The 23,226-nt window shown below is 57.0% G+C and overlaps 1 protein-coding gene and 1 long non-coding RNA gene across 6 annotated transcripts in view; one reads left to right on the forward strand and one right to left on the reverse strand.

Annotated features, from left to right (window-relative positions):
- The window catches only part of LOC132380629 (membrane-associated guanylate kinase, WW and PDZ domain-containing protein 2), a 52,201-nt gene that overhangs the window by 28,876 nt on the left and 99 nt on the right, over positions 1-23,226 (reverse strand). Inside the window, exons 1-8 of one of the 4 annotated variants that reach the window (XM_059949571.1) lie at positions 22,152-22,291; positions 18,233-18,520; positions 16,623-16,739; positions 16,034-16,153; positions 8,735-8,887; positions 6,394-6,556; positions 6,069-6,106; positions 1,087-1,266 (exon numbers count right to left, since the gene is read on the reverse strand). In XM_059949571.1, coding sequence (XP_059805554.1) covers positions 1,087-1,266; positions 6,069-6,106; positions 6,394-6,556; positions 8,735-8,887; positions 16,034-16,153; positions 16,623-16,739; positions 18,233-18,518 — 1,057 coding nt within the window. In that variant the 5' untranslated portion in view covers positions 18,519-18,520; positions 22,152-22,291. Of the gene's footprint in view, positions 1-1,086; positions 1,267-6,068; positions 6,107-6,393; positions 6,557-8,734; positions 8,888-16,033; positions 16,154-16,622; positions 16,740-18,232; positions 18,650-22,151; positions 22,292-23,226 lie in introns of those variants that run through there. The other 3 variants (XM_059949570.1, XM_059949573.1, XM_059949572.1) reach the window with 3 other exon arrangements.
- LOC132380632 (uncharacterized) lies at positions 6,113-23,219 on the forward strand. Of its 2 annotated transcripts, XR_009507829.1 has the most exons (4): positions 6,113-6,291; positions 16,059-16,268; positions 22,216-22,300; positions 22,392-23,219. It is a non-coding gene; the product is annotated as an uncharacterized LOC132380632 (long non-coding RNA). The 2 variants fall into 2 exon arrangements; XR_009507828.1 differs by lacking the exon at positions 22,392-23,219 and having other exon boundaries at positions 22,216-22,341.

The raw sequence follows: 23,226 nt of genomic DNA on the forward strand, positions 1-23,226 counted from the left end.
AACTATAGGAAAGAGCTGTGCTGTTCTTTGCCTCAAATCACGAACAGCTAATCCTTTCTGCCTACACAATGCCCATCATTCTCCATTCTCCGCACATTCTCGTGCCTAAGAGCCTCTTAAGTGCACCTTTCATACCTGGTTCCACCACCACCCCTAGCAGCACACTCCAAGCACTCGCCTCTCTGTGTAAAAGAAAATCTTGTCCCACACACCTCTTTCAGACTTCCTCCTCTCTCCTTAAATGCGATCCCTCTGGTATTAAGACATTTCGACAAAAGGGAAAAAAGCTCTCTGTATCTCTTGTCGCCTTACAAACCTCTCTCAGGTCTCAGCCGCTCCAGAGAAAACAACCCAAGTTTGTCCAACCTCTCCTCATGGCCGATGCCCTCTAATCCAGGCAGCATCCTGCTGAACCTCTGCACCTTCTCCAGAGCCACAAGATCCTTCCTCTATGGGGTGTCTGGAACCAATCCAGATGTGGCCTCACCAGTGTTTTTTTCTTAAATGGTGTAAATCTTGAACTCTATTAAAGGCAATGCTTTCTCCACCATCCTATCGACATGTGGAGCCACTGACCATGGCAGACCCCAAGGACCATAGAGAGACTTTTATGAAGGGCCTGTATCACTGCTGTGTGACTTCTGGCCTGGGAAGAGGAGCTAGCAGGGACTCACAGGGCTGAATTGTCCCCAGCTAGCCATTAAAGCCAAAATCCTGCAGACATTCAAGAACCCGAGACAAAACAGGGAAGCGCCATAGTGTAGGGAAACGCCCAGCAAGTCAGCTGGTGTCTCGGGAGATGGAAATACCTACAGACAGACAGCTCCCCCCACCCATGGACCTGCTGCATTGAGATGGTCCCATCACCTCCCCACAACCGCACCTCCGACTTCAGCCAGCGAGTAGTACAGCCCAGGGAGGAATTACTGATGGACCTGTGGTCTGTGCCTTGGACAGCTTTCCCCTGGAAACGAAGGCTGGGAAGGTTGGACCCACCCACTGTGCTCTTCGATCCCAGGTCTGGCGTTAGGAATCTGCCCACTCACCGCCACCCCAACAGCCCCCACCAACCAGGCCCCAACTCACAGACGCGGAGGTCAGCGTTCCGGTCAGCTGGGCCCCCAGGGGCCACGCTGACGATCTGCAGCAGCTCGGAGCGGCGGTTGCCGCCGGCGATGGTGAAGCCGAAGGTGTGGTTGGTCTTGGTGACGGTGGTGAAGACAGAGTGCCCGGGCATGTGGGAGACGTCGGTGGGAGACGGGGCATCTGCAGGGAACAGAGAAGGGTGCAAGGGTGAGCAGGGGTAGGCAAGGGAGGTTGGGGAAGTGAAGAGTGGGGGAAAGGAGGTGGGGTGGAGGAGTAGGAGAAAGAGGGGGATGGAGGGCAGTAAGGGGGGTATGGGGAGAGGAGAGGAGGTGAGAAGGAGAGAGGGGTGGAAAGGGGAGGAGGGGGATGGTGTGGAGGGCAGTGGGTGTTGGGGGAGGTAGAGTAATGAGGAAGAGATGGTGGTGATTTAGAGAGAGGGTTGGAAATGACAGTGTTCAGACGAAGAGCTGGTGAACGTCCCAAATCCCTGGGACCGGAACTGAGCCCAAGCCAAGTGCCAGCCTGAGGGATAGTGTCCACCTACACCCAGCCCTCCCTCCTCCCCCCCACAGTCCCCTTGCCCTCACTCCCTCTGTTATCTGAGAGGGTGAACACAAGGAAGGAACAGGGAATGGCCCAAAAGTTTCAGCCAGTCAGGCAACAGCCGGGGAGGGAGAACAATCGTCAACGTCTGTTGTGCAGGACCCTCCAGCAGATGGGACAAGGGAGGAAGTGTAGGAGAGGCAGTGGGAGAGGGGAGGAAGTGTAGGAGAGGCAGTGGGAGAGGGGAGGCAGTGGGAGAGGGGAGGAAGTGTAGGAGAGGCAGAGGGAGAGGGGAGGAAGTGTAGGAGAGGCAGTGGGAGAGGGGAGGCAGTGGGAGAGGGGAGGAAGTGTAGGAGAGGCAGTGGGAGAGGGGAGGCAGTGGGAGAGGGGAGGAAGTGTAGGAGAGGCAGAGGGAGAGGGGAGGAAGTGTAGGAGAGGCAGAGGGAGAGGGGAGGAAGTGTAGGAGAGGCAGTGGGAGAGGGGAGGAAGTGTAGGAGGCAGTGGGAGAGGGGAGGAAGTGTAGGAGGCAGTGGGAGAGGGGAGGAAGTGTAGGAGAGGCAGAGGGAGAGGGGAGGAAGTGTAGGAGAGGCAGTGGGAGAGGGGAGGAAGTGTAGGAGAGGCAGTGGGAGAGGGGAGGAAGTGTAGGAGGCAGAGGGAGAGGGGAGGAAGTGTAGGAGAGGCAGTGGAAGAGGGGAGGAAGTGTAGGAGAGGCAGTGGGAGAGGGGAGGAAGTGTAGGAGAGGCAGTGGGAGAGGGGAGGAAGTGTAGGAGAGGCAGTGGGAGAGGGGAGGAAGTGTAGGAGGCAGTGGGAGAGGGGAGGAAGTGTAGGAGAGGCAGAGGGAGAGGGGAGGAAGTGTAGGAGAGGCAGTGGGAGAGGGGAGGAAGTGTAGGAGAGGCAGAGGGAGAGGGGAGGAAGTGTATGAGGCAGAGGGAGAGGGGAGGAAGTGTAGGAGGCAGAGGGAGAGGGGAGGAAGTGTAGGAGAGGCAGTGGAAGAGGGGAGGAAGTGTAGGAGAGGCAGTGGGAGAGGGGAGGAAGTGTAGGAGAGGCAGTGGGAGAGGGGAGGAAGTGTAGGAGAGGCAGTGGGAGAGGGGAGGAAGTGTAGGAGAGGCAGTGGGAGAGGGGAGGAAGTGTAGGAGAGGCAGTGGGAGAGGGGAGGAAGTGTAGGAGAGGCAGTGGGAGAGGGGAGGCAGTGGGAGAGGGGAGGAAGTGTAGGAGGCAGTGGGAGAGGGGAGGAAGTGTAGGAGAGGCAGAGGGAGAGGGGAGGAAGTGTAGGAGAGGCAGTGGGAGAGGGGAGGAAGTGTAGGAGAGGCAGTGGGAGAGGGGAGGAAGTGTATGAGGCAGAGGGAGAGGGGAGGAAGTGTAGGAGAGGCAGTGGGAGAGGGAAGGAAGTGTAGGAGAGGCAGTGGAAGAGGGGAGGAAGTGTAGGAGAGGCAGAGGGAGAGGGGAGGAAGTGTAGGAGAGGCAGAGGGAGAGGGGAGGAAGTGTAGGAGAGGCAGTGGGAGAGGGGAGGAAGTGTAAGAGAGGCAAAGGGAGAAGGGAGGAAGTGTAGGAGAGGCAGTGGGAGAGGGGAGGAAGTGTAGGAGAGGCAGTGGGAGAGGGGAGGAAGTGTAGGAGAGGCAGTGGGAGAGGGGAGGAAGTGTAGGAGAGGCAGAGGGAGAGGGGAGGAAGTGTAGGAGAGGCAGTGGGAGAGGGGAGGAAGTGTAGGAGAGGCAGTGGGAGAGGGGAGGAAGTGTAGGAGAGGCAGAGGGAGAGGGGAGGAAGTGTAGGAGAGGCAGTGGGAGAGGGGAGGAAGTGTAGGAGAGGCAGTGGGAGAGGGGAGGAAGTGTAGGAGAGGCAGAGGGAGAGGGGAGGAAGTGTAGGAGAGGCAGTGGGAGAGGGGAGGAAGTGTAAGAGAGGCAAAGGGAGAGGGGAGGAAGTGTAAGAGAGGCAGAGGGAGTAGGGAGGATGTGTAGGAGAGGCAGAGGGAGAGGGGAGGAAGTGTAGGAGAGGCAGTGGGAGAGGGGAGGAAGTGTAGGAGAGGCAGTGGGAGAGGGGAGGAAGTGTAGGAGAGGCAGAGGGAGAGGGGAGGAAGTGTAGGAGAGGCAGTGGGAGAGGGGAGGAAGTGTAGGAGAGGCAGTGGGAGAGGGGAGGAAGTGTAGGAGAGGCAGTGGGAGAGGGGAGGAAGTGTAGGAGAGGCAGTGGGAGAGGGGAGGAAGTGTAGGAGAGGCAGTGGGAGAGGGGAGGAAGTGTAGGAGAGGCAGTGGGAGAGGGGAGGAAGTGTAGGAGAGGCAGTGGGAGAGGGGAGGAAGTGGGAGAGGGGAGGAAGTGTAGGAGGCAGTGGGAGAGGGGAGGAAGTGTAGGAGAGGCAGTGGGAGAGGGGAGGAAGTGTAGGAGAGGCAGTGGGAGAGGGGAGGAAGTGTAGGAGAGGCAGTGGGAGAGGGGAGGAAGTGTAGGAGGCAGTGGGAGAGGGGAGGAAGTGTAGGAGAGGCAGAGGGAGAGGGGAGGAAGTGTAGGAGAGGCAGTGGGAGAGGGGAGGAAGTGTAGGAGAGGCAGTGGGAGAGGGGAGGAAGTGTAGGAGAGGCAGTGGGAGAGGGGAGGAAGTGTAGGAGAGGCAGTGGGAGAGGGGAGGAAGTGGGAGAGGGGAGGAAGTGTAGGAGGCAGTGGGAGAGGGGAGGAAGTGTAGGAGAGGCAGTGGGAGAGGGGAGGAAGTGTAGGAGAGGCAGTGGGAGAGGGGAGGAAGTGTAGGAGAGGCAGTGGGAGAGGGGAGGAAGTGTAGGAGGCAGTGGGAGAGGGGAGGAAGTGTAGGAGAGGCAGAGGGAGAGGGGAGGAAGTGTAGGAGAGGCAGTGGGAGAGGGGAGGAAGTGTAGGAGAGGCAGAGGGAGAGGGGAGGAAGTGTAGGAGAGGCAGTGGGAGAGGGGAGGAAGTGTAAGAGAGGCAGTGGGAGAGGGGAGGAAGTGTAAGAGAGGCAGTGGGAGAGGGGAGGAAGTGTAAGAGAGGCAAAGGGAGAGGGGAGGAAGTGTAAGAGAGGCAGAGGGAGAGGGGAGGAAGTGTAAGAGAGGCAGTGGGAGAGGGGAGGAAGTGTAAGAGAGGCAAAGGGAGAGGGGAGGAAGTGTAAGAGAGGCAGTGGGAGAGGGGAGGAAGTGTAAGAGAGGCAAAGGGAGAGGGGAGGAAGTGTAAGAGAGGCAGAGGGAGAGGGGAGGATGTGTAGGAGAGGCAGTGGGAGAGGGGAGGAAGTGTAAGAGAGGCAAAGGGAGAGGGGAGGAAGTGTAAGAGAGGCAGAGGGAGAGGGGAGGATGTGTAGGAGAGGCAGAGGGAGAGGGGAGGAAGTGTAGGAGAGGCAGTGGGAGAGGGGAGGAAGTGTAAGAGAGGCAGTGGGAGAGGGGAGGAAGTGTAAGAGAGGCAAAGGGAGAGGGGAGGAAGTGTAGGAGAGGCAGAGGGAGAGGGGAGGAAGTGTAAGAGAGGCAAAGGGAGAGGGGAGGAAGTGTAGGAGAGGCAGTGGGAGAGGGGAGGAAGTGTAAGAGAGGCAAAGGGAGAGGGGAGGAAGTGTAGGAGGCAGTGGGAGAGGGGAGGAAGTGTAGGAGAGGCAGTGGGAGAGGGGAGGAAGTGTAAGAGAGGCAAAGGGAGAGGGGAGGAAGTGTAGGAGGCAGTGGGAGAGGGGAGGAAGTGTAAGAGAGGCAAAGGGAGAGGGGAGGAAGTGTAGGAGGCAGTGGGAGAGGGGAGGAAGTGTAGGAGAGGCAGTGGGAGAGGGGAGGAAGTGTAGGAGAGGCAGTGGAAGAGGGGAGGAAGTGTAGGAGAGGCAGTGGGAGAGGGGAGGAAGTGTAGGAGAGGCAGTGGGAGAGGGGAGGAAGTTTTGGAGAGGCAGTGGAAGAGGGGAGGAAGTATAGGAGAGGCAGTGGGAGAGGGGAGGAAGTGTAGGAGAGGCAGTGGGAGAGGGGAGGAAGTGTAGGAGAGGCAGTGGGAGAGGGGAGGAAGTGTAGGAGAGGCAGAGGGAGAGGGGAGGAAGTGTAGGAGAGGCAGTGGGAGAGGGGAGGAAGTGTAGGAGAGGCAGTGGGAGAGGGGAGGAAGTGTAGGAGAGGCAGTGGGAGAAGGGAGGAAGTGTAGGAGAGGCAGTGGAGGGGAGGAAGTGTAGGAGAGGCAGTTGAAGAGGGGAGGAAGTGTAGGAGAGGCAGTGGGAGAGGGGAGGAAGTGTAGGAGAGGCAGTGGAAGAGGGGAGGAAGTGTAGGAGAGGCAGTGGAAGAGGGGAGGCAGTGGGAGAGGGGAGGAAGTGTAGGAGAGGCAGTGGAGGGGAGGAAGTGTAGGAGAGGCAGTGGAAGAGGGGAGGAAGTGTAGGAGAGGCAGTGGAAGAGGGGAGGAAGTGTAGGAGAGGCAGTGGGAGAGGGGAGGAAGTGTAGGAGAGGCATTGGGAGAGGGGAGGAAGTGTAGGAGAGGCAGTGGGAGATCCCAGAGGTGAACACACTCACCCTTCACACCTGAACCCATCCTCTCTGGGTTATGGGACCTGGAATACAAACAAGGGAAATATTACGAGGTGCAGCGAGGGGAATGAGGCACCTCAGGGTCACGGAGAGCGGCAGGGAGCGCTCCTGTGTCATGGGCAGGGACCTGGGGCGTGACATTCCTTGAGTGCAGAGTGTCACAGTGGCGGATGTGGAGCGAGGGGGCGTGAGGCGCATCGGAGGCACGGTGAGGGGCGCGGGTCACGTCGGTATCACCGCGGGGAGCACAGGGCGTCATGCCGAGCGGGGCGTCAGTGCCACGGCGCGCATGCGCGGCCATTGTACATACTCCACACCGTAAGCTGTTCCGGCCGCGGTGCCTCGGCTCTCCTCGAACGTCCCACCTGTACCGGTGAGCTGCTCTCTCCCGGTCTCCAGCGTGGGACCCTCGTTCACGTTGGCCGTGCGAGGTGTGTGTCCGGGTTCTCTCCCCTGCTCACCACTGCCGGCCCCTGGGTGTGGGGATCAGAGCACCCAGCATTAGTCCAGCCGCAGGCCAATCCCATGTCAATGGACAATAGACAATGGGTGCAGGAGTAGGCCATTCGGCCCTTCAAGCCAGCACCGCCATTCACTGTGATCATCCACAATCAGTACCCCGTCCCTGCCCTCTCCCCATATCCCTTGACCACTATCCTTAAGATCTCTATCTAACTTTATTGAAAGCATCCAGAGAATTGGCCTCCACTCCTTTCTGAGGCAGAGCATTCCATAGATCCACAACTCTCTGGGTGAAAAACTTTTTCCTCAACTCCATTCTAAATGGTCTACCCCTTATTCTTAAACTGTGGCCTTTGGTTCTGGACTCCCCCAACATCGGGAACATGTTTCCTGCCTCTAGCGTGTCCAATCCCTTAATAATCTTATATGTATCAACCCCCAAAAGCCCCTCATTCACCCTTTCCTGGATCAATTGTCCCATTGACGGACTCACTTACGTACCACCAAGTCTCACAAATTCCAAACCCCAAACATAGTCTGATCCTAGGAACGGCAGAACTCGATCATCTTGCTCTCCGTCTCTCTTTCCACCACTCTCTCACACTCCCTGCCTTTCCTTTTCTCTCTCTCTCTCTCTCTTTCACACTCTCCATCTCTCTCCCGCACTGTCTTCCTCCCACACACTCCCTGCATCTCTCTCACTCCCCGCCTCTCTTAGAATCCCCATCCCTTTCTCTCACATTCGTCTTTCTCATTTTCCCTCCCCCCACCAACTCTCTTTCTTCCTCTCTCCATTTCTCCCCTTCTCTCTTGTCCCATTTCTCTATCCATCTCTCACTCCTCGACTCTCTCTTCCTTTCTGTCTCTGACTCTGTCTCTTGTTCCCTCCCTCACTCCCCGACTCTCCCTCCCTCACTCCTCGACTCTCCCTTGATCTGCCTGCCTGTCTCTCTCCCCATTTCTTCTCCGCATTTCTTGCCATCACTCTACCTCTCCTGTCTCCATCCCCACATCCCTCACTCCGTCTCTCTGTAATTGTTTCTCTCCTTGTTCATTACCATGTATGTTCACCATATTGAGTACTGGAATAAGGACCAGAACAGTGCTGGAATAGGCCATTCAGCCCACTCTGTCTGTGCTAAACATGACGTCAAATTAAACTAAATCTCTATTGCTTGCCTGTAGTCCAAATACCCAACAATTCCATGCACTTCTACGACAGACACTTAAACATCAATTCTATCGATCTCCACCACCTCCCCTGGCAGCAAATTCCTGGCATCCACCTCCCTCTCTGTGACACATCTTTTTTAAATTTTCCACCCTCACACCTTAAATGCATGTCCTTCAGTATTAGACACTTCAAGCCCATGAGTTTCTTAACCCCTGAATGTCTCCCTTTCTCCCCTCCTTTCTCTCCTATTTGAAATTCTTCCCCCATCCCAAACCGCTCCTGCCCAAAACTTTTCCTTCTCCCCTCCCATACCAAACTCTTCCCCACCATTCACCCAAAACTCCACTCCGCCTGAAACTCTGCCAGCTCCCCCTCTCACTGAAAATCTACCCCTTCTCAACTGAGATTCCCCTTCCCCTCCCAGCCAACTCTTCCTGCTCCCCTCCCCCTCCAAAACTCTCCCCACCCCTCACACAAAACTATTGCTCTTCCCCTCCCACCCAAAACTCTCCACCTTTCCCTGCCTTCAGAAATTCTCCCAGCTCCCCTGCTTGACCGAAACTCGCCCACCTCCACTTCCACCTGAAACTCACCCACAACTGCTGCCCTTGCCCCCATCCAAAACTCTCCCCGCTCTCTTCCCGTCCACAACTTTACGCCTTCCCCTGCCCTATGAAACTCTCCCCCCAATCTCTCACCTGAACCTCTGCCCTCTTCCCTCAATCTGAAATTTTCCCTGCTTCCTCCCGTCCAAATCTATTCCCTTCCCACTCCCCTCAAAAACTTTCCCAATTTCCCACCACTCCCAACCTCTCCACCACAAATAAAACTCTATTACCCACCGAGGCTATCTTCCACCCAGACCAAACTCGGAACCCCACCTCCCCAACAACATTGCCCACATCCACGCCCTTTTCCCTCACTGATTGCCCTCCCTGTAATCATTCTCTGTGAGGTCCCACTGAGGATATTAAGGAAGTGGGTGAACTGCCCTTCCCAGCACGGAGCCCCTCACCACTGGTCTCCGTGGACCCCCCTGCACGGCCGGCCTCCTTTTCCAGGTTCACCAGGGACCTGGTGCACTGGGTATATCTCAGCTCGGTCAAGTCCACGCTCAGAGATTGGTCAACGGGCACCAAGGGGGGCACTGGGGTCCCATAGTAGTTCCCTATGACAAGAGGATAGAGCATTAGAGAGAAAATTCCATCAGACCACAGCGCCATCTACACCATCCCATCACACACTCCCGGGGTCAGAGTGAATCTCCCTCCACACCGTCCCATCACACACTCCCGGGGTCAGACACAGAGTGAAGCTCCCTCCACACCGTCCCATCACACACTCCCGGGGTCAGACACAGAGTGAAGCTCCCTCCACACCATCCCATCACACACTCCCGGGGTCAGACCCAGAGTGAATCTCCCTCCACACTGTCCCATCACACACTCCCGGGGTCAGACACAGAGTGAAGCTCCCTCAACACCGTCGCATCACACACTCCCGGGGTCAGACACAGAGTGAAGCTCCCTCCACACCATCCCATCACACACTCCCGGATTCAGACACAGAGTGAAGCTCCCTCCACACAATCCCATCACACACACTCAGGGTCAGACACAGAGTGAAGCTCCTTCCACACCGTCCCATCACACACTCCCGGGGTCAGACACAGAGTGAAGCTCCCTCCGCACCGTCCCATCACACACTCCCGGGGTCAGACAGAGTGAAGCTCCCTCCACACTCACACACTCCCGGGTTCAGTCAGAGAGTGAAGCTCCCTCTACACAGTCCCATGACACACTCCTGGGGACAGACACAGAGTGAAGCTCCCTCCAAACTGTCCCATCACAGACTCCCAGGGTCAGACACAGAGTGAAGCTCCCTCCACACCATCCCATCACACACTCCTGGGTTCAGACACAGAGTGAAGCTCCCTCCACACAATCCCATCACACACACTCAGGGTCAGACACAGAGTGAAGCTCCTTCCACACCGTCCCATCACACACTCCCGGGGTCAGACACAGAGTGAAGCTCCCTCCACACCGTCCCATCACACACTCCCAGGGTCAGACAGAGTGAAACTCCCTCCACACCGTCCCATTACACACTCCCGGGGTCAGACACAGAGTGAAACTCCCTCCACACAGTCCCATGACACACTCCTGGGGACAGACACAGAGTGAAGCTCCCTCCACACCATCCCATCACACACTCCCGGGTTCAGACACAGAGTGAAGCTCCCTCCACACAATCCCATCACACACACTCAGGGTCAGACACAGAGTGAAGCTCCCTCAACACCGTCCCATCACACACTCCCAGGGTCAGACAGAGTGAAACTCCCTCCACACCGTCCCATCACACACTCCCGGGGTCAGACACAGAGTGAAACTCCCTCCACACAGTCTCATGACACACTCCCAGGGTCAGACACAGATTGAAGCTCCCTCCACACCGTCCCATCACACACTCCCGGGGTCAGACACAGAGTGAAGCTCCCTCCACACAGTCTCATGACACACTCCCGGGGACAGACACAGAGTGAAGCTCCCTCCACACTGTCCCATCACAGACTCCCAGGGTCAGACACAGATTGAAGCTCCCTCCACACCGTCCCATCACACACACTTGGGGTCAGACACAGAGTGAAGCTCCCTCCACAACATCCCATCACACACTCCCGGGGTCAGGCACAGAGTGAAGCACCCTCAACACCGTCCCATCACACACTCCCAGGGTCAGACAGAGTGAAACTCCCTCCACACCGTCCCATCACACACTCCCGGGGTCAGACACAGAGTGAAACTCCCTCCACACAGTCTCATGACACACTCCCAGGGTCAGACACAGATTGAAGCTCCCTCCACACCGTCCCATCACACACTCCCGGGGTCAGACACAGAGTGAAGCTCCCTCCACACAGTCTCATGACACACTCCCGGGGACAGACACAGAGTGAAGCTCCCTCCACACTGTCCCATCACAGACTCCCAGGGTCAGACACAGATTGAAGCTCCCTCCACACCGTCCCATCACACACACTTGGGGTCAGACACAGAGTGAAGCTCCCTCCACACCATCCCATCACACACTCCCAGGATCAGACACAGAGTGAAGCTCCCTCCACACTGTCCCATCACAGACTCCCAGGGTGAGACACAGAGTGAAGCTCCCTCCACACCGTCGCATCACACACTCCCGGGGTCAGACAGAGTGAAGCTCCCTCCACACTGTCACATCACACACTCCCGGGTTCAGTCAGAGAGTGAAGCTCCCTCTACACAGTCCCATGACACACTCCTGGGGACAGACACAGAGTGAAGCTCCCTCCACACTGTCCCATCACAGACTCCCAGGGTCAGACACAGAGTGAAGCTCCCTCCACACCATCCCATCACACACTCCTGGGTTCAGACACAGAGTGAAGCTCCCTCCACACAATCCCATCACACACACTCAGGGTCAGACACAGAGTGAAGCTCCTTCCACACCGTCCCATCACACACTCCCGGGGTCAGACACAGAGTGAAGCTCCCTCCACACCGTCCCATCACACACTCCCAGGGTCAGACAGAGTGAAACTCCCTCCACACCGTCCCATTACACACTCCCGGGGTCAGACACAGAGTGAAACTCCCTCCACACAGTCCCATGACACACTCCTGGGGACAGACACAGAGTGAAGCTCCCTCCACACCATCCCATCACACACTCCCGGGTTCAGACACAGAGTGAAACTCCCTCCACACCGTCCCATCACACACTCCCGGGGTCAGACACAGAGTGAAACTCCCTCCACACAGTCTCATGACACACTCCCAGGGTCAGACACAGATTGAAGCTCCCTCCACACCGTCCCATCACACACTCCCGGGGTCAGACACAGAGTGAAGCTCCCTCCACACAGTCTCATGACACACTCCCGGGGACAGACACAGAGTGAAGCTCCCTCCACACCGTCCCATCACACACTCCCGGGGTCAGACACAGAGTGAAGCTCCCTCCACACCATCCCATCACACACTCCCGGGGTCAGACCCAGAGTGAATCTCCCTCCACACTGTCCCATCACACACTCCCGGGGTCAGACACAGAGTGAAGCTCCCTCCACACCGTCCCATCACACACTCCCGGGGTCTGACACAGAGTGAAGCTCCCTCCACACCGTCCCATCACACACTCCCGGGGTCAGACACAGAGTGAAGCTCCCTCCACACCGTCCCATCACACACTCCCGGGGTCAGACACAGAGTGAAGCTCCCTCCACACCATCCCATCACACACTCCCGGGGTCAGACCCAGAGTGAATCTCCCTCCACACTGTCCCATCACACACTCCCGGGGTCAGACACAGAGTGAATCTCCCTCAACACCGTCGCATCACACACTCCCGGGGTCAGACACAGAGTGAAGTTCCCTCCACACCATCCCATCACACACTCCCGGATTCAGACACAGAGTGAAGCTCCCTCCACACAATCCCATCACACACACTCAGGGTCAGACACAGAGTGAAGCTCCTTCCACACCGTCCCATCACACACTCCCGGGGTCAGACACAGAGTGAAGCTCCCTCCGCACCGTCCCATCACACACTCCCGGGGTCAGACAGAGTGAAGCTCCCTCCACACTGTCACATCACACACTCCCGGGTTCAGTCAGAGAGTGAAGCTCCCTCTACACAGTCCCATGACACACTCCTGGGGACAGACACAGAGTGAAGCTCCTTCCACACCGTCCCATCACACACTCCCGGGGTCAGACACAGAGTGAAGCTCCCTCCACACCGTCCCATCACACACTCCCAGGGTCAGACAGAGTGAAACTCCCTCCACACCGTCCCATTACACACTCCCGGGGTCAGACACAGAGTGAAACTCCCTCCACACAGTCCCATGACACACTCCTGGGGACAGACACAGAGTGAAGCTCCCTCCACACCATCCCATCACACACTCCCGGGTTCAGACACAGAGTGAAGCTCCCTCCACACAATCCCATCACACACACTCAGGGTCAGACACAGAGTGAAGCTCCCTCAACACCGTCCCATCACACACTCCCAGGGTCAGACAGAGTGAAACTCCCTCCACACCGTCCCATCACACACTCCCGGGGTCAGACACAGAGTGAAACTCCCTCCACACAGTCTCATGACACACTCCCAGGGTCAGACACAGATTGAAGCTCCCTCCACACCGTCCCATCACACACTCCCGGGGTCAGACACAGAGTGAAGCTCCCTCCACACAGTCTCATGACACACTCCCGGGGACAGACACAGAGTGAAGCTCCCTCCACACTGTCCCATCACAGACTCCCAGGGTCAGACACAGATTGAAGCTCCCTCCACACCGTCCCATCACACACACTTGGGGTCAGACACAGAGTGAAGCTCCCACCACACCGTCCCATCACACACTCCCGGGGTCAGAAACAGAGTGAAACTTCATCCACACTGCCCCATCACACACTGCCGGGGTCAGAAACAGAGTGAAACTTCATCCACACTGCCCCATCACACACTCCCAGGGTCAGATACAGAGTGAAGCTCCCTCCACACCACCCCATCACACACTCCCGGGGTCAGACACAAACTCCCTCCACACTGCCCCATCACACACTCCCAGGGTCAGACACAGAGTGAAGCTCCCTCCACAACATCCCATCACACACTCCCGGGGTCAGGCACAGAGTGAAGCACCCTCTGCACTGTCCCATCACACACTCCCAGGGTCAGAAACAGAGTGAAGCTCCCTCCACACCATCCCATCACACACTCCCAGGATCAGACACAGAGTGAAGCTCCCTCCACACTGTCCCATCACAGACTCCCAGGGTGAGACACAGAGTGAAGCTCCCTCCACACCGTCGCATCACACACTCCCGGGGTCAGACACAGAGTGAAGCTCCCTCCACACTGTCCCATCACACACTCCCGGGGTCAGATACAGAGTGAAGCTCCCTCCACACCGTCCCATCACACACTCCCGGGTTCAGACGCAGAGTGAAGCTCCCTCCACAATATCCCATCACACACTCCCGGGGTCAGGCACAGAGTGAAGCACCCTCTGCACTGTCCCATCACACACTCCCAGGGTCAGAAACAGAGTGAAGCTCCCTCCACACCGTCCCATCACACACTCCCAGGATCAGACACAGAGTGAATCTCCCTCCACACCGTCCCATCACACACCCCAGGCGTCAGAAACAGAGTGAAACTCCCTCCACACTGCCACATCACACTGTCCCTGGGTCAGACACAGAGTGAAGCTCCCCCCACACCGTCCCATCACACACTCCCAGGGTCAGGCACAGAGTGAAACTCCCTCCACACTGCCCCATCACCCACTCCCGGGGTCAGACACAGAGTGAAGCTCCCTCCACACCGTCCCATCACACATTCCCGGGGTCAGACACAGACTGAACCTCCCTCCACACCATCCCATCACACACTCCCGGGGTCAGATACATAGTGCATCTCCCATTAAACTTTCTCATTACCCATTCTCAGCACAGGCAGTTGAGCGACTTGAAGGTCGGAGAAACAGGTTAGAGTTATAAAGCATTTTATAGAGAGGAAGTTGCGTGGGGGATTTGTGCAGGAAGTTCCGGAGCTCAGAGCCCAGGAGGGTAGGTGATGAGTGTAGCTTAGGACAAGTCACAGGGAAGGGGAGGGAGGGGTTCACGCAGATAGGAGGTGTGTTGAAGGGAGGGAAGGGGCAACAGAGACAGGGCGGGGTGTAGTAGAGGCAAGGGGCAACAGAGACGGGGAGGAGTGTAGGAGAGGGAAGGAGGTCACGGAGACGGGGAGGAGTGTAGGAGAAGGAAGGGGTCACGGAGACGGGGAGGAGTGTAGGAGAGGGAAGGAGGTCGGAGACGGGGAGGAGTGTAGGAGAGGGAAGGAGGTCACGGAGACGGGGAGGAGAGTAGGGAGTAGGAGAGGGAAGGAGGTCACAGAGACGGGGAAGAGTGTAGGAGAGGGAAGGAGGTCACGGAGACGGGGAGGAGTGTAGGAGAGGGAAGGAGGTCACGGAGACGGGGAGGAGTGTAGGAGAGGGAAGGAGGTCACGGAGACGGGGAGGCGTGTAGGAGAGGGAAGGAGGTCACGGAGACGGGGAGGAGAGTAGGGAGTAGGAGAGGGAAGGAGGTCACAGAGACAGGGAGGAGAGTAGGAGAGGGAAGGAGGTCACGGAGACGGGGAGGAGTGTAGGAGAGGGAAGGAGGTCACGGAGACGGGGAGGAGTGTAGGAGAGGGAAGGAGGTCACGGAGACGGGGAGGAGAGTAGGGAGTAGGAGAGGGAAGGAGGTCACAGAGACGGGGAAGAGTGTAGGAGAGGGAAGGGGTCACGGAGACGGGGAGGAGTGTAGGAGAGGGAAGGAGGTCACAGAGACAGGGAGGAGAGTAGGAGAGGGAAGGAGGTCACGGAGACGGGGAGGAGTGTAGGAGAGGGAAGGAGGTCACGGAGACGGGGAGGAGTGTAGGAGAGGGAAGGAGGTCACGGAGACGGGGAGGAGTGTAGGAGAGGGAAGGAGGTCACGGAGACGGGGAGGAGAGTAGGAGAGGGAAGGAGGTCACGGAGACGGGGAGGAGAGTAGGAGAGGGAAGGAGGTCACGGAGACGGGGAGGAGTGTAGGAGAGGGAAGGAGGTCACGGAGACGGGGAGGAGTGTAGGAGAGGGAAGGAGGTCACGGAGACGGGGAGGAGTGTAGGAGAGGGAAGGTCACAGAGACAGGGAGGAGTGTAGGAGAGGGAAGGAGGTCACGGAGACGGGGAGGAGTGTAGGAGAGGGAAGGAGGTCACGGAGACGGGGAGGAGTGTAGGAGAGGGAAGGAGGTCACAGAGACAGGGAGGAGAGTAGGAGAGGGAAGGAGGTCACGGAGACGGGGAGGAGTGTAGGAGAGGGAAGGAGGTCACGGAGACGGGGAGGAGTGTAGGAGAGGGAAGGAGGTCACGGAGACGGGGAGGAGAGTAGGAGAGGGAAGGGGTCACGGAGACGGGGAGGAGTGTAGGAGAGGGAAGGGGTCACGGAGACGGGGAGGAGAGTGAGTGATGAAAGGGGTCACGGAGATGAGGAAGAGTGTAGGGGAGGGTGGATTCACAGAGATTTGGAGGGGGTGTAGGGGAGGGAGGAGTTTACAGAGATGGGGAGGAGTGTCGGTGTGGGAGGAGGTAATGGAGACAGGGAGGGGTGTAGGAGAGGGAGTGGCTATTGGAGACGAGGAAGGGGTTACAGAGAGGGAGTGTGTTATAAGAGACGAGGATGAGGGAATTGGGTTGTGGGGTGGTTTCACACACAGACAAACATACCATTGAACCTGTTGCTCTCCAACAGACCACCGGCTCGGTCGAGGGCCTGGAACTCGGAGGGGGTGATGAAGTGATAGTCCTCGCCCGGCACCTCCCCCTCCCGAGGGACCCGCGTCGTGCCTGTGGGAATGGGAGCCGAGATTCCAGTCGGGATGCGAGGAGCTGGATCGGTGCTGTGGCGGTGGTGTTGAAGAGGAAGGTGCAGTAAGGATGGGGGGGAAATGGTTTCGAACAGGTGAGGAGCGAGCGGTGAGGAGGTCATGCTGTGGGAGAGAGAGCGGAGGGCGCTTCATGCCGAGGGAAGAGAGGCGAGGAGGGATTGAGGGCAGACGGTCAGTGTGGGGTGATTGTGGGGGGGCGGTGATGATGGAGCAGTAAGGAGGGATATCTATGCAGTTGAGAGGGGCGATGAGGAGGGAGCAATGCGGGAGGGGCGGTGAGGGGGGAGCAATGCGGGACTCACGAGGCCCGGCGCCGAGCGAGGGATGGTGCGGAGGGAACACTGCGGCGGGGCAGGGAGCAGGGAGGGTGGAAGTGCTGGGGAGGGATGTGCAGCGAGGAGGGAGCACCGTGGGGATGCCGGACTCACAGGGCACAGCGCGGAGGCAGAGGTTCCGCCGGATGGTCTCCTGGAGCTCGCTGTCCGCCGTGCCCGGCGCAAAGGCTTGCTTCAGAAAGTGTCTCAGGTCCGCGTTCAGCTGCGAGCCTTGGGGGGCGGGGGTGGAGGGGCGACAGGGGAGAGACATCAGCCTCGCGCGCTCACCTCTCCCTCCACAATCCACCCCTGCCACAGCGTCCCAAGGGTCTGGAGACTCCTGGCGGAGTCCAGCCCACCCATTTCCACCCCTACCCCCCGGATTTCCACCGACACCACTCTCCCCAGATTCTCCCCCTCTCTCACACACACTGGGGCAGGAAAATCGATCCCGCACTTTCACTGGGACAAGGAGGGAACCAGAGTGACCGGGGGAACCCACAGGGCCAGAATTAGGCCATTCAGCCCATCATGTCTGCTCCTCCATTCCATCATGGCTGATTTTTTAATCCTCCCAACCCCGTTCTCCTGCCTTCTCCTCCTGACGTTTGACATCCTGACTAATTAAACCACTCAACCTCAGCATTAAATACACCCAACCACAGCCGCCTGTGGCAATTGATTCCAGATTCACCACCCTCTTCTACAGAAGTACGTCCTTCTATTCTGAGGCTGTGCCCTCTGGTCCTGGACTCCTCCACTACAGGAAACATCCTCTCCCAATGCACTCTATCGAGGCTTTTTAATATTTTATAGGTTTCAATTAAAATCCCTGCCATTCTAATAAACTAAAGTGAATACAGGCCCAGAGTCATGAAGTGCTCTATATGAGTTAACCCTTTCATTCCTGGGAGAATTCTCATGAACCTCCTCTGAACCGTCTCCAACGCCAGCACATCCTTTCTCGGATCAGAAGCCCAAGACTGCTCTCAGTCCTCCGTGCGGTCTGAGCAATGCCTTATGAAGCCTCCACATCACATCCTTGCTCTTATATTCCATACGGGGAGTGTTTGATGGCTCTGGGCCTGTACTCGCTGGAGTTTAGAAGAGTGAGGGGGGAGGGATCTCATTGAATCCTGAAAGGCCAAGATGGAGAGGATTCTTCCTCCAGTGGGGGAGCCCAGGACCAGAGGGCACAGCCTCAGAAAACGAGGACTTGCTTTAGAACAGAGATGAGGAGGAATTTCTTGAGCCAGAGGGTGGTGAACCTGGGATTCATTGCCACAGACAGCAATGAAGGCCAAGTCATTGGGTATATTTAAAGCAGAGGTTGGTAGGTTCTTGGTCAGTCAGGGTGTTAAAATTTACGGGGAGAATGGGATTGAGAGGGATAATAATTCAGCCGATGGGCCGAGTGGCCGCAATCTTATGGATGTGGGCACAAACACACACACACAAACAGAGAGAGGGTGGGAGTCAAACCCGGGTCTCCAAAGCCCTGAGATAGCGACTCTGTCCTCTGCACCACCTTCCCCCTCCCTCCCAGACAACCCTGTCCCAGACGGAGACCGAGACCACCCCCGCCCCTGCAGACAGGCTCCCGTCTCCACCTCTCCCAGACGGCGTCTCTGCTACCTGTCCGAGATGTAGGTTCCCCACACCTCCCGGTCACGGATGTCGACTCCCCCCACCGCGCAGTCTCCCCCCTCCGCGCGACGGCCCACCTGGTGGGACGGTCTTGATGTGCACCGGGCCCTCCAGCCGTTCCAGGACGTCGAGGGTGTCGCGGAGGGTGAGGCCGGCCACCGGGGCGCCGTTCACCTCCAGCAGCAGCTCGCCACCACGGGATCTCCCTGTGCCCGGCCCGGGGGCAGCACCCAGGGTCAGCAGGCGCCCATTCTCGGCCCCGCCCTGCAGGCACAGCTCCAGCCGCCCTTCCGCGTCCCGGGGCACCTCCACCTCCCGCACTCGCTGCGTCCAGTGGGGCGGACCCAATAGCCTCCTTAACATCACTGGAGTGGAGGGGCAGGGTGGTGTGGGAGAAAGGGACAGAAAAGGAGGGTGTCACGCCACCGAGCAGTCCGCCAGCGCCGTGCCCATCCTGGCTGAGCAAACCCGCCCAATATTGGCAGAGACCAAAGGTCACAGCCCTGGCTGTTCAATAACTTGCTGTTGCCCCGTCAACAGAGCAGGGAAATGGCTCAGCTCACCACACCCACCCAGCGTCAGACACAGGGTGAAACTCATCCACACCGCCCCATCACACACTCTCAGGGTCAGAAACAGCGTGAATCTCCCTCCACACCGTCCCATCACACACTCCCGGGGTCAGACACAGAGTGAAACTCCCTCCACACCGTCCCATCACACACTCCCGGGGTCGGACACAGAGTGAAGCTCCCTCCACACCGTCCCATCTCACACTCCCGGGGTCAGACACAGAGTGAAGCTCCCTCCACACCGTCCCATCACACACTCCCGGGGTCGGACACAGAGTGAAGCTCCCTCCACACCGTCCCATCTCACACTCCCGGGGTCAGACACAGAGTGAAGCTCCCTCCACACTGTCCCATCACACACTCCTGGGGTCAGACACAGAGTGAAACTCCCTCCACACTGTCCCATCACACACTCCTGGGGTCAGACACAGAGTGAAACTCCCTCCACACTGTCCCATCACACATTCCCGGGGTCAGACACAGAGTGAATCTCCCTCCGCACCGTCCCATCACACATTCCCGGGGTCAGACACAGAGTGAATCTCCCTCCACACTGTCCCATCACACACTCCCGGGGTCAGACACAGAGTGAAGCTCCCTCCACACCGTCCCATCACACGCTCCCGGGGTCAGACACAGAGTGAAGCTCCCTCCACACCGTCCCATCACACACTCCCGGGGTCAGACACAGAGTGAAACTCCCTCCGCACCGTCCCATCACACACTACCGGGGTCAGACACAGAGTGAATCTCCCTCCGCACCGTCCCATCACACATTCCCGGGGTCAGACACAGAGTGAATCTCCCTCCACACTGTCCCATCACACACTCCCGGGGTCAGACACAGAGTGAAGCTCCCTCCACACCGTCCCATCACACGCTCCCAGGGTCAGACACAGAGTGAAGCTCCCTCCACACCGTCCCATCACACACTCCCAGGGTCAGACACAGAGTGAAACTCCCTCCGCACCGTCCCATCACACACTACCGGGGTCAGACACAGAGTGAAGCTCCCTCCACACCGTCCCATCACACACCCCCAGGGTCAGACACAGAGTGAAGCTCCCTCTGACTGCTACCAAGCAGGTTCTCGGCACAGGGTGGTGCTCACATTTTTGGGACGGGCTCCCGTGATCCCCCCACCCCCTTGGATGTCAAACACCTTCCCAACATTTTTGGATTTGACTGGTGTCTGCTAGCGTTTCTGTCCCAAGGACCCGCTGCATCCACCTCCCTTCCTGTCTTTCTCTCACACCCTTCTCCCCCCACCTGTTTCCCCCCTGCATTCCGAAACTCCTTTCCCTCCTTTCCCAGTCCTCTACCCTTCCCCATGTATCTCACACATAAGTATCTCTGTACCACTGACTGCACAACCATGGCTGCGGGAGTGTGGTGACATAATAGGGCTGTGTCGGAAAAGAGGCCTGAGTAGAGAGGGCAAAGTCTGGCTGGGAAGAGAGTGGGAGGGAAGAGGTTAATGCCTTCATTATATTTTTTTCTCTGCCTTTGGTGCTGCTGGCGTGCAGGCCGGCAATGAAGCTCCTCCGTCTCTGTCTATCCACAGCATTGCACGCAGATATAGGATTCTTCATGGCTGTTGGCATAGCGATTGTTTCCCGACCAGTCGGGGTTGGTCACCCTGAGCTGAACCCCCGAACCTGGTGGACCACTCCTCCACCCTTTGACCTGTTTGGCATGGGTGGCTCTACCAAGAGCCAAAATTACAAGGCCTAGACTCCAGCCGACATACCTCTCCAGGTCACTGGGGCATGCAAGCCTCCAACCCCACTGACAAGGTGGTGTTCCTCTTGGAGGAATGTCTTCATGGAATAAGAGTTAATTAGAGGTCTATTTCCCCACACTGCCTTATGCTCACGGAGATATCCGGTAAGAAATAAGGCCTTTTGGCCCACTGAGCTGCTGCTAGCCCAGTTACACCAACCCCATTTTATTGTAGACCATAAGACATAGGAGCAGAATTAGGCCATTCCACCATTCCCATATGGCTGATTTATTATCCATCTAAACCCCACTCTCCTGCCTTCTCCCCAGAACCTTTAATGCCCACACCAATCAAGAACCCATCAACCTCCACTTAAAGTATACTCAGTGACTTGGCCTCCACAACGGTCCACGGCAACAAATTCCACAGATTCACCACCGTCTGGCTAAAGAAGTTCCTCTTCGTATTTGCTCTGAAGGGAGGCCCGTCTATTTTGAGGCTGTGCTCTCTGGTCCACGACTCCCCACTACTGGAAACATCCTCTCCGCGTCCAGGTTTTTCAATATTCAGTAGGTTTCAATGAGACTCCCCTATCAATTCTTCTAAACTCCAGCGAGTGCAGGCCCAGAGCCATCAAACGCTCCCCACACGTTAACCCTTTCATTCCCAGGATCATTGTCTTGAACCTCCGTTGAACCCTCTCCAACATCAGCACATCCTTTCTTAGATAAGGGCCCTAAATCTGCTCACACTACCACAGTGTGGTCTGAGCAACGCCTCAATGTTCCATCCTTTATTTAAATCCAACTGTGTGCCCTCCTCACCCACACTACAGGGCAGTTAACCTACTGACCCCAGACATTGTTGGAAGGTGTATAAAATCATGAGTGGCATAGATGGGGTGAATGCACACAGTGTTTATAATCAGCTGCTCCGTACATGGAGCGAGCTGCCGGAGGAAGTGGTTGAGGCAGGTACATGAACAACATTGGACAGGTGCATGGGGATATGGGCCAAGTGCAGGCAAGTGGGACCAGCTCAGATGTTAATCTTGGCTGGCATGGACCAGATGGGCCGAAGGGTCTGTTTCGCCACTGATTCCATGCCACACTGGAAATACAGAGGAGACATGGCAATGGTGAACAAGTGGCTGTTAAGTTTCTGAGTCAAGTTCCTGCAAGGTGGTTCTCTCCTGCGGCCAACTGCCCTCAGCAAGAGAAAGGCAGGGTTTGGGTCACGGACATTAATAATAGACCTGGGAGCTCGGGCAGAGAAGTGGCAGATGGAGTTTAATCCTGGCAAGTGGGAGGGCAAATGTAAAGGGACAGTACAAATTCGAGGACGGGTCATTAAACAGTTTTGATATACAGAGGGATCTTGGGGTTCTAGTCCACAACATAAGAACATGAGAAACAGGAGCTGGAGTCGGCCATCTGGCCCATCGAGCCTGCCCCACCATTCAATAAGATCTCATCTCCATCTATCTGCCTTTTCTCCATGACCCTTAATTCCCCTACTATGCAAAAATCTATCCAAAAATCTTGTCTCAAATATATTCACTGAGGTAGCCTCCACTGCTTCATTGGGAAGAGAATTCCACAGATTCACCAGTCTCTGGGAAAAGCAGTTCCTCCTCATCTCCGTCCTAAATTTACTCCCCCGAACCTTGAGACTACGTCCCCTAGTTCTCGTCTCACCTACCAGTGGAAACAACTTTCTTGTCTCTATCTTATCAATCCTTTTCATAATTTTATGTTTCTATAAGATCTCCTCTCATCCTGCTGAATTCCAGCGAGCACAGTCCCAGGCGATTCGACCTCTTCTCACAGTCTAAGCCGCTGATCAACCTGGTGAGCCTCCTTTGCACCACTCCCAAAGCCAGTTTGTCCTCCTGAAAGTGACAGGGCGATAATGAAGACGTGTTTGTCTTTATTAATCGAGGCACTGAGCTCGAGAATCAGGAAGGTTGCGGAAAGATGTCACGAACTTGCAAAGACTGCGGTGGAGACTTACACGAGGATGTTGCCAGCCGAGGGACGGAGGTTGGTCGGGCCATAACTTTATTCCTTGGAACGCAGGAGGCTGAAGGGGTGGCCCAACAGAGGTGTATAAAAACCATGGGGGCACAGATGGGATGAAAGCGCAAGGCCATTTTCCCCATGGTGGGGAAATGAAGAACCAGAGGCAATAGGGTGAGAGTGGAGAGAGGCTTAATAGGGACCCAAGGGACAACTTTTTCACGGAGGGCGGGCTAGGTGGAAGGAGCTGCCAGAGGAAGTGGTTGAGGCAGCGACATGAACAATATATATTTTTTAAAAACTCTGCTAAAAAATGCTTACAGGGAAACGCAGGTGGAAATCTAGGTCGGCATGAAGGAGTTGGGCCGAAGTGCCTGTTTCGGAGCAGTTCTGTCTTATGACACCACGTCCCTGGTGCAGTTGCCCATTTCCACACCACCATCCATACCCCCCCCCCCTCCAATCCCTCTCCCGTTATCCCCCCACCCTCCCTCCTCTCCCTGTGGCCTCTCCCGATTCAGTCGCCAACCAACCCCCATGGCAGAACCTCCCACCTCCTACCTACCCCACCTCCAGAGCGTCCGAGGGGAGGATGGTGCTCGCTCAGAGAGGGAGCGGTGGACGATGCAAACCCAGAGAGATGCAGGCGAAAATTTGCAAACAGGATTGATTCTCACATATTATTGACTCGCAGATATTTGCAATTACTGACTTGGGACGTGAAAGGGAGCGGCTGCAGTGCGGAGGGAAGCGGCCCA

Source organism: Hypanus sabinus, chromosome 24 (assembly GCF_030144855.1).
Source record: "Hypanus sabinus isolate sHypSab1 chromosome 24, sHypSab1.hap1, whole genome shotgun sequence".
NCBI lineage: Eukaryota > Metazoa > Chordata > Chondrichthyes > Myliobatiformes > Dasyatidae > Hypanus > Hypanus sabinus.